Here is a 15,083-nt window from a genome sequence, read left to right as displayed (position 1 = left end):
GAACCCGGGTCGCCAGGTTCGTAGCGCAGTGCGCTAACCGCAACACCACCGCTCCCCACACACATATACACACACATACACACACACATCTATTCATTGCCTTCGGAAATGATCTCGCTCTAACGGACCAAGTCACAGAGCAACTCATGCCCCTCCCTCTCCACCCCCCCCCTCCTCTCCCACCACCCCCTCCCTCCTCTCCTCCCCTCTCCTTCCACATCGTCTCGCTCTAACTCACAGTGCCCTTCATGCCCCCCCCTTCCCTCCCCCCCTCCCTCCCCCCCCTCCCTCCCCCCCCTCCCCCCTCCCTCCTCCTCTCTCCTCCCCTATCTCTTTTCTCCTCCTCTCTGCCCAGCTCCGCCTCTCGTAGGCCCCCCACCACCCTCTTCGCTGCATCTCCCCACTCGCGACATCCCGCTGCTCGGGTCAGTGTGGAACCCCCCGTTATTTAGGAGGCGAGGGTTTCCTCGGCACTCGACTGGCGCGCGCACACACACACACACTTACTCGCGAACACATGCACGCACACGCACATTATAACCCCGTACAGTCCTTCACCAACAGACTGTTGGGATGCAAGCACTGTTAGCGAGCATCTGTTAAGAGCCGGCACTGCGCAACGCGGAGGTGGTTGTGGTTAGCAGCACACACGCGCATCTTACACATAGACCCCCGTACGCCCATAGGCGTACACAGCATCCAGCGCGCATCTTACACACACACAGGCACGCGTGCTATTGCAAGCGCTGCATGTAGCAGTGGTGGTAGTTTCTGGTGGTAGCAGTGGCGCATTGGAACATGCCGACCATGGAAGGCACAGAGTTTGGATTTTCTCTCAGGGGCGTCGCGCCCCAGCCACGCGCGAATGCTGCTTCCCCGAGGGTCTTTACGCGAAACTCACCGTTCCTGTGGCCGGGAGAACGTACGTTGAGGACATGCTGCCCGGCTACCCGGCTCTACAGCAGCCAAGCTACGCACCAATCCCTGAGCCCAACTGCAGCAACAGCGGCGGCGGAGCGGGTGGAGGTAGCGGAGGTGCAGACGACAATTGCAAGCAACAACAGCACCAGCAGCAACAACAACAGCAGCAGCAGCAGCAAGGCAGCTGTGCTTACGGTTCTGGACTGCATTGTGACAGGAGCCGGGAACAGAAGCCTGGGTTGTCCGTGTTGGACGGTGAGTGGGTGGGTGAGTGAGTGAGCGAGTAGGTGAGCGAGTGGATGGGTAAGTAGGTGGGTGAGTGAGCGGATAAATAAGTAAGTGGGTGGGTGAGTGAGTGGATGAAATGCATAGATGATTGCTTGTGTGAGTAAACAAGTAAGATATGTGGGTAGGAGAGTGAATGGGTGAGTGAGTGAGTGAGCGAGTGGATGATTGAACGGGTGAATATAACAAGTGGGTGAGTCGGGTGAGTGAGTGGGTGATTGAACGGGTGCGTAAAAAAGTGAGTGCGTAGAGTAGGATAGTGAGTGGATAAGTGGATGAATGGGCGAGCGAGTGGGTGCTTGAATTGCCGAGTAGTAAAGTAAGTGGGTGAGTGGGTGAGTGGGTGAACACATGAGTGAGTGTTGCTGTATGTCGATGAGCGACAGAGAGGGTGAGTGAGGGGGATGCGTGGGTGAGTGAGTGGGTGAGTGGATACGTGAGTGGGTGAGTGAGTGGGTGAGTGGATACGTTGGGTGGGTGGGTGAGTGAGCAGATGAATAAGCGGGCTGGCGAGTGAATGATTGAATGAGTGCGGACAAAAGGTGAGTGAATGAGTGGTGGGGTCGGGAGTGTGTGAATTGGTAAACGTGTGGGTGACTGAATAGTCGAGGAGACGTGTAAATCGGTGAGTGGGTGACCGAGTGAGTGTTTCAGTATGTAGATGAGACCATGGGTGGGTGACTGTAAGTATTGATGGCGCTGTATTGCATATCTTTGGCAAATGAGTAATCGTTTTATCGGGTCCGAATGGATGATAGGCTAAGAATTAAACAATTTCTGTGTTTTAACATAGCTTAGAAATTATATTTCAGAATGCCTGCTGGTGCTTGTTATTAACCCCGATTAAAACCAACAATATTCCTCGCCCAATCTACCATCACCGACCAGCAAATACGACTCACCGTTCCAAGTATATATCAGACTTAATACCTCTACACATCTGTGGTTCCTGAAGAAGGCCAGTCGGCCGAAACGTTGATGTCTTCCTTTATTCCTTGTGACAGTCAAGCGAACCTACGTAATAATTTGACTCCTTAACCATAATGTTTAAACAATAGTGCATAACTTAAATTGTATTAGTTAACAAAACGCTATCTGTGGCTGCGTGGCCGAACCGTCTAGTTTATATATTCCCCATTTAGTGAGATAATTACGTTACTTTACTGTGTTATGTATATATATATATGTGTGCGTGAGTCCAGCGTGTGCGTGTATATAGATGTTGAACTTTTTTTGCACCGTACACAGCCAACTGTGCTAATCGGACGTGTGTTTACGTTTCGAGGGTATGTGCTGCATTATTAAAATTAATTAGATCATTAATAAACCCCGATTAAAACCAACAATATTCCTCGCCCAATCTACCATCACCGACCAGCAAATACGACTCACCGTTCCAAGTATATATCAGACTTAATACCTCTATACATCTGTGGTTCCTGAAGAAGGCCAGTCGGCCGAAACGTTGATGTCTTCCTTTATTCCTTGTGACAGTCAAGCGAACCTACGTAATAATTTGACTCCTTAACCATAATGTTTAAACAATAGTGCATAACTTAAATTGTATTAGTTAACAAAACGCTATCTGTGGCTGCGTGGCCGAACCGTCTAGTTTATATATTCCCCATTTAGTGAGATAATTACGTTACTTTACTGTGTTATGTATATATATATGTGTGCGTGAGTCCAGCGTGTGCGTGTATATAGATGTTGAACTTTTTTTGCACCGTACACAGCCAACTGTGCTAATCGGACGTGTGTTTACGTTTCGAGGGTATGTGCTGCATTATTAAAATTAATTAGATCATTAATAAACCCTTTCCGACACGCTTTTTGAGTAGCTATCACGCTGGCTGTAATTATATCTACACGATGGAAATTTTCATGAAAAATTTCATGAAAATTTCGTGAAAATTTGCCTGAAATGGTGATGCTGTTTGTACGCGAATATCCATTACGTGTTTCTAAAATTGCCCTCTGTGTTGTAGATATACAGTCTATATATACTGCACTGATGCGTGCACGTTAACAGGTCTCCGTTATCCAATAGCAGAATTTACTCCAGGTATTCGAAGCGTGTATTTGTGTTGTGTTTTTACTCGAAAAAGTTACGTCACTTAGTTAAAATGTGTGTTTCTGTAGCGGTCCACTTGCGGCGTCATGTGCTGTGATTTACACTTTGTTTTATGATGTGCCATGAAGAAGGGTCATTTCCCGAAACGTCACCAATTATATATTTGTTTTTTGCTTGTTGTATTTTGTGCTTGTGCACCATTGTCAATGCAGTATCATAAAATTAGTTGTTATATATGTAACATTAAATATCAAATAATTTATAAATATAAGTTCTGCTTCATGCACACGAAACACGCGTGTGTTGAGTTTTAATTGTATTTAATTTAATTTAATCTGTGACGTGTATGTCATTCGTAATCTATTTGAGACAAATTTCTTTAAACGCATATTTAAATCAGACACACACACAGACGCATAATTCATCGACATCAGAATTCTTACAATCACTATCAATGTATTTATTTAACTGGAAACCCTTCATTGGCTTACGGGTTTCCCCGGATAATAAGACGCGCTCTGGGAAATAAGACGCACCTCAATAAATAAAGTTATACAATCTGGTCACGGACACTCACAATCACACACGCCTACCGGATTATAAGACGCACGTGAGCTTTTGCTTTTAAACACAAAGCGCGTCTTATAATCCGGATGATATTATATAAAACGGATTTGACATCTATAGAGGTAACATTTTGCAATCATACGAGACAAATGTAAAACTGCCGCTAATAAGTTGATATATTAACGTTGAGATATACAGGCGGCTTAACGAAATGTTTTTGTTTACGTCAACCCTTTTCTAAATATATACAAACACAAAGATCCCCCGTATAGCCTTTAACAGACTGTTGGGGCAAGTGCTGGTAGCGAGCACCTATTGAAGGCCGACACGGCACACGAGGGGTTGGGTGGCCAGCACCACGCCCGTCCGCCTTTGTCTCCCTAGTGGCGATGTTGTTACACATCGCACCAGGTACTCGTTTGAGGCTGAGCCGACCTAGAGGACGAGGTCCAGGACCGGTTCAGATCATCGTCACTGGTGTTGACCGTGAGCGGGAATTGAATTCGGGTCGCCGGGTTCGTAGCGGAGCGCGCTAATCACTACACTACCGCTCCCCAAACACACACACACATATATGCACATATAATACATGTGTATTTCTATACAATCACGCGTGCAAGCTTTCTATGTTCAAATAGCACAGATTCAACCGCGATGACTTTAAACAGACTGGAGCAGTGAGTGCTGTTCGTGAGCACCTATTTAATATTTTGTTGCATACTGCACATTTGTACGCACACTGCATCTATGTGTATATATAATACACGTACGTACTATTGCCTATATATGTGTATGCACATTCACACGCTACGTGGCTGTCGATATATATTAGTATTTGTTTACAAGTGTGGTTACTACACTCCAGTCGACCAACTTTATCTTGACTCCTACTCGTTACGAATCCCAATAGAATGCCAATCGGTTAAATAAAGGACATTTATTGCAAAGGTCGTATATATATACAGGTATATATGCCAGAATATAGAAACCTATGTATACAAATATATATATAAATGGGTAGAAATAAAATAACAGCAAAAAAGTAATTACCACGATGACATAATACACAGCGAAACAAGATACATAATATATGCAGCTCATCATCTCTACAGGGTCGCTAAAATAATTACCATATTTTTTCCGCGGGGGTGGGAGGGGGGGGAGAGAAAATGCAGTGGTCACATCGAGGTCATGTCCGACGCGCCTCCCCAACTGCTCGCTCAAGCCTCGACTCGGGCCGTGTTGATTGCTTGTAGCGCGATCCATTTAAAGACACCCCACCAAACGAACGGCTGTTACATTGTACGGGGACAACAACGCGCTGCGTGTGTGTGCGCGTATCTTGCAATCAACGCCTTCCACGCGCGCGTTGACCCACGCCGATCTTCGCGGACGGAGTCCAGCGACGCAGCGCTCGTCTCTCCGGTAGAGTCTATGGACCTAAAGCGCCTCCAACTCCAAGTCGGTGGTGGGGGCGGTGGGGTATCTGTGAACGGATCGCGCTGCACAATCGCAACGTGCGCAATTCGACGCACGACCAAGCGCCTCGCGCGCGCGCGAGATAGAGAGACGTTTGACTTTGAAACAACTGTTATTGCCGCCAGCAGCAACAGCACTGGAGGCGATTCCAGGTATGAAATACACAAAGTCACCAGCAAACTAATAATCGCTATAAATTCACGCGCTGTGGCGCTAAATGCAGCGCGCACAACACGAAAGGAAAGTCACGTGGTGGTGGTGGCGGTGGTGGTCATCGCGCACGCCACGGTGACGAGCGGCGCCTTTGAAGGTGAACCGAGAGAAAGAGCGAGAGGTGGTGATGTTGTAGAAGATCCACACGCGACGGCATTTAGACCTTCTACAACAACTCCATGGTCTCGTGGTGGAAGGCGGATTTCAGCGTGAATAACGAGATAACAACAACAGCAGCAGCAGCGAGACAAATAGGCAGCAGCAATTGTACACGCCCGAAAGTAAGTTCGTCCCAACGTACGGGGAGACGGAGCGATTCTTGGTGAGAGATCTTGACGGCTTGGGGGGAGGCCTTCATCCAGCAGTGGAATTATCGTGGCCGATGATGATGATGATAATTGTCGTAGGGTCACACATCCATGAATTTATTTTATTTCGCCAGTTAACAAACACGGATGAATGCTGTTACAACTGACCACATATATGCCATGTGCAGTTATTCGATACGGGTGTTTACATGAGGGTTGTATAAAAAGTAACCTTTATACTTAAGTTGTGGTAAAATGTAAAATTTGTATTTTTTTATAGGACAAACATGAGGATAATGCATGAACCATTTCCGAGTGCAAAATACACAGTAAAGTGTGTCTCTCCGTGCCTGTGTGTCTGTATTCGTGTCTGTGTGTCCGTGTGTGTCTTTGTGGGGAGCGGTAGTGTAGCGGTTAGCGCGCTGCGCTATCTCCGTGTCGGGTGGTGTCTGTATTCGTGTCTGTGTCCGTGTGTGTCTTTGTGTGTGTCTCTGTGTCTGTATTCGTGTCTCTGTGTCCGTGTGTGTCTCTGTGTTGGTGTGTCTCCGTGTCTCTGTATCTCCCAGTTGTCTGTTCATTCTGACCTGATGCCGTGGCGGCCTTTATAGGTGATCGCTAACAGCACTTGCTCCAGTAATCGTTTAAGGATATACGGGGGATCTTTGGCTATGTGTCTGTACATGACAGCATATGTACACACATATGCAATGTACAGAATAAGTATATATATGCACAGTACTTAATTTATCACTCGCTATGTTGCGGGACTGCTGCTTGACTGGCTTGGATTTGGGCTTTTTTAGCGTAAGGCACTTCCACTAGAGTACGGCTATTGCATCATAATTCTACATCATTGTGCCCGATAGTGCTACAATCATATGCCACACCGTAGTGTCGTGGGAGTAGAGTGAGGCGATATGGATGTGATGTATTAAAATAATAGCTTCCGGCTGAAATTAAGCATCGTTGTATGTAAACACAGCACCAGGCCAATGGAAGTTGTCAAACAAAAGTTGCGCTGATTGTGTATCGCGAGTGTGAAATCACGTCTTCCAATACTCCTATGAGTACAACAATTTAAACTATGTTTTTTTTATTTTACCAGGTAAGGCCCACTGAGCTATATAGCTCGTTTTCAGAAGCGACCTGGACACAAATGATAGTTCAACTGAAGTGGATTATCATGCGGATATTTTTTTTTATATAGCAGCCAAATACTTTCAATAACGCTTGTTTCTAAATGTGGAGGGGAAAAAAACCGGAAGACCCGGAGAAAAATCCACACGACCACCGGGGGAGAGACATACAAATTCCAATAAGTATAACCCGTAAAAACAAAGTTTTTCACTATAAATCCTTTATATGCGTGGCGGCTAGAGTCTTCTCGTCCTCTGGCTTGAGATGGCTGCCACCTATGGGTCAGATGATTGTCTGCCAGTATTAAGCAATTGGTAATTAAATATTTAATTTGTTTTCTCTAAACAGTGTAAAATTTTTAAAAAAAATTTCACGAACATTAATTGTCTCGCACAACGAGTCTGTCTGCAAAATGTCAGCTCGATTGGATCACGGGAAGTGGGTTAAAAAACGACCGAAATATTTTCACGGTCGTAAGCAAGCAAGCACGCAAGCACGCAAGCAAGCAAGCGAACTTAATATAAAATATTTAAAAATACAGCAGCAGGCGTCAGGGTCGGGATCGAATCCACAAGCTCCTGTATACCAGGCGAGGTAGTTAACATCTGTGGCGCCCTATCTCCCTACCTGACACTCCGATGTATACAACTCCTTCGTCACATAATCTCCATGTAATGTTAGTATAATTATCATCGCAATCGTTAATTGTGTGCATGTAGGCTGTAGTTAGCGCTGCGCTCTATGCAAGTTCGATTTCCGATCACGGGTTTAACAGTCGTTAGTGGCGAGCGATAACTCAACCGGTTGTGAATCGGTACAACAGGGTGTCGGGTAGTCATTTAAGACTCAGCTGACCAAGGAAGGTCCAGGGCAGGTTCAGATATAACTTGAAACGAATGTTCGTCCGTGGCCGTGCAGAAATCGAACCCAAGTTTGCCAGGATCGTAGCAGGTTACGAACCACCGTTCCACGACTCCAACAGACGAAGAAGACAAAGATGCCCCCGTTTAGACGTTACAAACATTTTGGGCAAGCACTGTTAGCGAGCACCTACGAAGAGACAGAGATTCCCCCATGTAGCCTTAACAGTCTTTTTGAGTAAGTGCTGTTAGCGAGCACCTGTGAAGACCGGCACGAGCACACACACACACATGCGCTCACATTTGCACAGACGTACACAACCACACGTATACGGGAGGCCCAGGACCGGTTCATTTATCACTTGCAAAAGATGTTCGTCATGGGAATCGAACTCAGGTGGCCTGGTTTGTAGCGTAATGCGTTAACTACTTAATCACTACTTTCCATACGTAGATATACGTACATTACAAACAAACGCAAACACACACATACACAAACAAACACCGATCATTAATCAACTATTCCCGCATACACTGGTAACAATAGATGCGGCTACAGTGTAGATTGCTCATTGCTAAAATCAGTGCTTACTTTCATCCTGAATACTGCTGAACGCTGTCACGGGAAATGCTTGTGGCATCCAATAACATCCATCTCGCCTTATTTGTCAGTCAATCCATCTAAAACATGTTTTCAACCAATTTACAGGATTACAGGAATATAGGTTACGATTTGTATGATCATTATGGATAGCCGGTGCTTACACTCTCGTGCAAGTGCCTTCCGCCGACAATCCCTGCTGCAAGCAGCCCTTCCGGAAAAAATATGTATATGGGGAAAAGCCTCATCGGAGTATCAAGATTAATGTTTAGAGGATGGTCCCTTGCGTCAGCAAGTGTGGAAACTCAATTCTGCGAGTGTTTTTGGCAATGTAAGCAGATTGAATCCACGCTTCAGAAACGGCCCCAAAATCACTCGCACTCCACCCCTGCAGAGGGCCCCCTCGTGATCGCGTGGGGAGCGGTGGCGCAGCGATTAGCGCACTGCGCTACTGCCCCATGCGACCCGCCCGAGTTCGATACCGGCTCACGGCCAACATCGGTGAAGGATATCTGAACGGGTGATGGGCTGACTGTGGTGTTGGCCTACCATCGCCTCCGTCGTTCGTGCGCCATTTCGGCCTTCATAGATGCTCATAACAGCACTTGTCCCCAACAGTCTGTTAAGTCAACACGGGGGATTTGTGTGCTGAGTGAAAGATGGAAGGGGGCAGGAGATGCGGGGTAGGCGACCTTCGTTACGAATGAGCCCGAGCAGCCAGGCACCGACGACGCAACTCTCCCCGTCAGTAACTCAGCCTCCGATATGTCAACCAACCCCCACGTCTTGTGTACAACGATGAATCATCTCAGCGCATTCGTCAATAACGCTGTGGACTTAAAGTGAAAAAAGAATAGGCGACGTTTCGGGCAATGGTCTTTCTTCAGTCAATGGGCATTCTTCGACAGACAATTTGTACAATGTTGTTTGCGTCTTTCGGTAAAGTCACGTATATAGTTTAAAATTAATTAAAATAAAATAAACAAAATAGTAGTAAAGACTGTGTTTTTTTTTCATTTTTATTCATTTGAACCTATCTACGTGACTTCACCGAAAGACCCATAGAATATGAATTCGTGCAGTCACGAAAGCTTTAAGTCAAAATGTGTACAATGATGAGAAACTCTGCAGGTATCGTATACGCAGTGGGGAGGGCGGGAGGGCTGATGTCCATTGGCATGCGTGGCTTGATGGGCAGGACCGATCCTACAGTCAGAATCGCGTCTTTTGATCGAGGTCGAGAGGTGTTGTCATTGCTGTTCCTGCGATATTTTAGACCGTCGGGGACGATATTCCGATACGGCTTCGGGAGTCATTCATCCAGCAGTGGAATTGGTCATCTCTGTTGATAATTATGAGGATGATGATGATGATATTTTGTAAGGAAAGGAATACAGGCTATCGACATAGTAACGGTGAATCTTATTACCGATATAATGTGCGTCATTGATTTACCATTTCTGGCGTAAATAAAGGTCTTTAGACGTTTTCACACCAAATAGACACCGATTACAAGGCAACCAAAATCTGCATTAACCACACATACTTGTGGCAATTAACAAATATGCTTTGATACTGTATGCACTCTCTTTGAAACTCATTGTCCTGCATTAGAGACAACCTCTGCGATGCCATTGTCTCACAAGTGCTCTGGAGCAACGACCGCCAGAATACGAGAAGTGCAGGGACAATGGAAACACGAACACATTCATAGCTCGGGTCAAGCGTAGCAACGTGCGTTTTCATTCATTCATTTTAATTTGTGATCATTGTAACAGCTCTTATCTTGGCGCTACACGCCATGGGGCTGTGCGTTCCAAGCTGCAGGACGCGACGTTGGACAGATGTTAACTCGCTCGCCTGGTATGCAGGTGGTCGTGGGTCCGATCCCGACCCTGACGCCTGCGTATTTGGAGTTTGCGTGTCTCTCTCCCCGTGGTTTTTCCCTCCACGTTCATATCAACGCGCGTTCCGAGCATTTGGCTGCTCGACATTTCGCTGGGCTATCATTGTGACAGTCGCTTCTGAAAGAAGAGCTATTAAGCTCAAGTGGGCCTTACCCGGTAAAATAAAATACATATATCTTCTTGGTTCTTTCGGTAAAGTCACGTAGAAGGGAAATAATAAAAGAATAAAAATAAATAAAAGATAATAAAATAATTATTTTATTAATGGTTTCTTTTCATTATTTTATTATTTCCCTTTTATTATGTTTTATTTTTATTATTTTATAATTTCCCTTCTACGTGACTTTACCGAAAGCTTTTTTGGAAGCGTGCGAGTTCACGCTCTATGTGGTGATGCTGCTACTGCGTCGGCAGTGGTGCAGAAGCACAATTAACACGACAATATCTATGCGAACTTTCGCACGATGGTCCATTTATGCGCTTTAATCAGGGTCATTGTCTTAAACGTCGCCTATATATATTTTATTCTTTGAGTCTTTCGGTAAAGCCACGTAGATAGAAAAATAAAAAAATATCACGACATTTCGATCGCAAAATCGTCATCAGGTGAAAAAATATATATATCTTCTTGGTTCTTTCGGTAAAGTCGGCTGCTTGCGTTGTAGCCGAAACGTCGTGAGAATTATTTTATGTTTTATTTTTATTATTTTATTACTTCCCTTCTACGTGACTTTACCGAAAGAACCAAGAAGATGAATCCCTGCAGTCACGAAAGCTTTAAATCGAAAAATATATATACTTTTTTACTTTCAAAGCCACAGCGATATTGATAAATGTAAGTCCACTGCGTTCATCCGCCGTCAGGTGAAGCCACACAGCCAGTACGCTTCAATGTAGGGCCCATCACGACAACGCAGCGCTCTCGAGGCGCTGCTTGACCGTGACTTTAGCGTCTTCCTTCTGCTTCTCGTGATTGACGCTTACACTTGTCACAGAACCCGGGACACGGCGCCTTGTTGCCGGAGTCTACACGATACGGCCTGCGTGTTCATTGAGTTGCATCTTCCCTTGAGCTTAACGATCGGGGGGGTGGGGGGGGGGTTCCACCTGATGTCAACAGAATGAGGCAGGTTCGCGGACAAAAACGTGATGCGTACATGTTCGTCTGCGTTCAACAGCGTGAGCTGTTTGTCCAGGAAAGCGTCCATGAATCTCGAGGCTTTGTTTGCCGACTCGGTGCTGATGCTGTGACGCTGTTTGGCGAAGCCTTCTTTACATTTAAGGACGAATTCAATGCTTCGTGAGGGAGGAAATTGCAGTACCCGCAGAACACCCACCCACACTCGTGTGCGTGCGAGGGTGTATAGTGTGTGTGTGTTGAACTTCTTTCGCACCCTACGTCGCCAACCAGAGGTGCGGGTAAGGGCAACATATCAAACACCAGAAGCAGTTCTAAAGAAATTGGTTTTCAGTCTCGATTTAAATATGCATATCTCTCCAGTGGCTTCCTGATTTCGGAAGGTAGAGCGCGTTCCAGACGGCTGCGGAAGCGCATTTGAAAGCGCGCGATGCGGTGACCGTCTTTGTTACGATGGCCAGCCAAAGTCCACTTTCTACATAGAGGCGGGGGGGCTTAGAAGGTTCAATAATCCCCAAGCGACCCACCAACCCTGGCCTCCGGAGGCCCCGAAGCGCAGGCGCGCGCTGCTTCTGAGCCGCGTGGGAGTTTGCCGGCCACTCGCTCGGTGTCTGCCAATTCACGACGGGAGTCTCCGTAGAAGCTGTCGTGTTTGTGAATCTGTAAAATTCCACTCTCTCTGTTTATATCGGACACGATTCCGCGAGGTACGATCCTCCAACTATATATATACACAATTAGTATATCTTGCGCTGAAAGAGGCCCGTTGCCTGAAACGTTAGCGGCCTACGATATGTGTGTTATGTATTGTAACGCTGTGTTGTTGATGAAGGGTGGGTGTTGTTATGTTTGTACACCATTGCCGATGCAAGGTTATTTATATTACATTATTACTGTTATTTTTGCAAGGCGAAGTAGACTTCGTGACAATAATTGTAATGACCATAAATGTTGATACTACCTAGACTGGCAAGACGCAAAGCTTGTTATTATAGGGACCTTATGCATAGCAACTTAGCCGATCATTCCTCAAAGTTAGACAAAACTAGTTCATATTTCGATTTAAAGCTTTCGTGACTGCAGGGATTCATCACGTAGAAGGGAAATAATAAAATAATAAAATAGTCATAATATTTTTATATTTTATTTTGATTATTTTATTATTTCCCGTCTACGTGACTTTATCGAAAAAACCAGAAGATGGTTCATATTTGTGGTCAATCAGCAGTTGCCTTCTTATATAGTGACGCGATAGGAATGTGGAATTTCCACCACTGGCTCAGCCTCAGTGCCAGTCGAGCATGTTGCGTGCATATGCATATATTTGACAAAGATTTTCCAGTGTGTGTTTACAAGTGTGATAAAGGATTAAGAACAGAGGCTTGTTCACATCACGCATACCTGTGTGTGTATGTGTGGAGCAGTCGTGTCGCCGTTAGCGCGCAGCGCTGCGAAACCAGCAACCCAGGTTCGATTCCCGCTGAGGGACAACACCAGTGAGGATGACGTGAATCGTTTCTGGGTCTCCCCTAGGGAGACAAAGGTGGTCTGGGCGTGGTGCTGGTCACCCACTCCCTCGTGTGCAGTACCATAGCAGCACTTGCCCGAAAAGTCGGCTCAGGCTATACGGGGAATCTTTGTCTTTATATATTCGTACACGGCATGACTAATGTGTTGTTATTACGAGTATTATTCTCTATGGAGACGCGTTCACATTTTCAGAAGTCACAGCGACTATACAGCAATACGCGTATTGCTCGTGCAGAGGAATGCACACGTGAAGTTGGTCATCATAGACCGGGAACACGTTAACGTATGTATATGTCGATTTTGTGCGCGCATTCTGATCAAATTAATTAATTTGGACGACACGAAGCGAAAGAGATTAACAGCGTTTAGAGAACACGCTGCGATTATAGTCTGTGCCCCTTTACAATTAAATATGCGATACGCGTTTGACGTCGTCTTAATTAGCGAACACCATTCGCTGCACATTGACGGTCGAGTCAGAAGATTGCATCGGGAGTAGCGGGGTGGAGTGAATCGCTGTGGTGGTGGTGATAATCATAACGATGCCTCCTCCCTCGTGTTTGTGAATCGGGCATTGGAGTCTCCGCAAATTAATAAAATTAAACGCTCCGTGAATCTTTTTCTGGGTAACCGCAGTCTCGCCGCACGTTGGCCGTGGCGTTTCCAACGTTTTTTTTATCTACATCGAGTAACTCTATTAAGCGGTAGAATAGAGAGGGTTTAATTTCAGCACGGCACACCGCATCCAGTGATACATCTCTGGCTATGGATGTGGAGACCTGTCACGTGCTTAATCCAGTCTAACAGCGAGCAGGAAAAAATATGACGTGAGAAACGAAGTGCTATGTTGACTAGTCAAATTAGATCAATTGTGAAATAATACAATCGATACGCAGACAATATCTGTATCTCCACATTAAAATATAAAGTATGATTTATTTATTTTACACAACGAGCCCTACAGCCTACTGGGAGTGCATTCATTTCAGCAGCATTGATTCAGTACAAGCAAACTCGGGACCGGGTTTGACGTTCTGCATCTCATCAGCAGAGCAATGCCTTGCTTTCAACAATGCTGGTAAACTGCCCTGCGGTATAGGCAAGGTCTCTCAAGAAGATACAGGTACAAGTTCAGCGCAGAGTGATCTAACACATAACGAGGCAGATGACGAATTGTAAAATGTAACACAGTCCGTTTAATTTGAACATTACATTCATTATAAAAGCGTAAATATTGCCAACGGCATTGGACATCTCAATAAAACATTTATAGCCATTGCAAATGAGTATTTTATATAGCGGAATATGCCATAGCATCTACAACACAGATAGAACACGCGTGGGTCTAGCTTTGCGAAATGTCACGGTTCAGTCCTCTGACTTCCATTGCCGCATCGGCTCCAAGCCGGGCAAATATTCCATTCCACACCGTATTACAAGATATACGCAGCGTACAACTTCAAACATATAATTTAATTAGTTCTATTTTTGAGTCGCGTTTAATTCCCACCGGGAGCTGTACTACACTGTTCTTGCGATCCAGAGAGGTCGACGGGTCCATTCGATCTCCTGGCGTGGCAGTTAAAACAATGACGCAAGCTTGCATGCGAATCCGGATTTATAGATTTAATATTAATTATGTTATACGAGTCCGCGCAACGATTGCCGCACTATGTATATATGACACAAAGACAAAGATCCCCCGTATAGACACCTATAGACTGTTGGGGCAAGTGCTGATCGCGAGCACCGATGAAGACCGGTAAGGCACACGAGGGGGTTGGTGGGCCGGCACCACCACACGCCCGGGCCGCCTTTGTCTCGCGCGTGGCGATCGCGCTTAGCACCGTTGGCTACGTACGGTGCGGAAGAAGTTCAACGCACGCACACGTTTACACGTCGCAGCGGGCACTCATTTGAAACTATTTCCACACGCACCGAATCGCGATAATCCATGCGTGCCGCGTTACTGAATGTCCCATAACGCCAACGCGATTGCTATCGGGCGCTCTGTTTGTTTTGCTGTATTCCAAGCCGCTGGGATGAGCCGTTGAACACTAATT

General features: G+C 45.8%; 1 protein-coding gene across 5 annotated transcripts in view; it reads left to right on the top strand.

The window, feature by feature from the left end:
• Window positions 1–15,083, top strand: part of LOC133350349 (homeobox protein aristaless-like 4) — a 120,755-nt gene that overhangs the window by 49,089 nt on the left and 56,583 nt on the right. For 3 of the 5 annotated variants that reach the window (XM_061564634.1, XM_061564633.1, XM_061564631.1), the window contains exon 1: window positions 422–1,176. The exons of 1 other annotated variant lie outside the window; for it this stretch is intronic. In XM_061564634.1, the coding sequence (XP_061420618.1) occupies window positions 936–1,176 (241 nt within the window). In that variant the 5' untranslated portion in view covers window positions 422–935. Of the gene's footprint in view, window positions 1–421; window positions 1,177–5,535; window positions 5,821–15,083 lie in introns of those variants that run through there. One more of the 5 variants, XM_061564636.1, reaches the window with a different exon arrangement.

The sequence above is a fragment of the Lethenteron reissneri genome, chromosome 33 (assembly GCF_015708825.2).
Source record: "Lethenteron reissneri isolate LAM-NWPU_2019-01 chromosome 33, ASM1570882v1, whole genome shotgun sequence".
Lineage (NCBI taxonomy): Eukaryota > Metazoa > Chordata > Hyperoartia > Petromyzontiformes > Petromyzontidae > Lethenteron > Lethenteron reissneri.
Note: the sequence above shows the minus strand (reverse complement) of the source record. Positions and strands in the feature narration are given on the sequence as shown.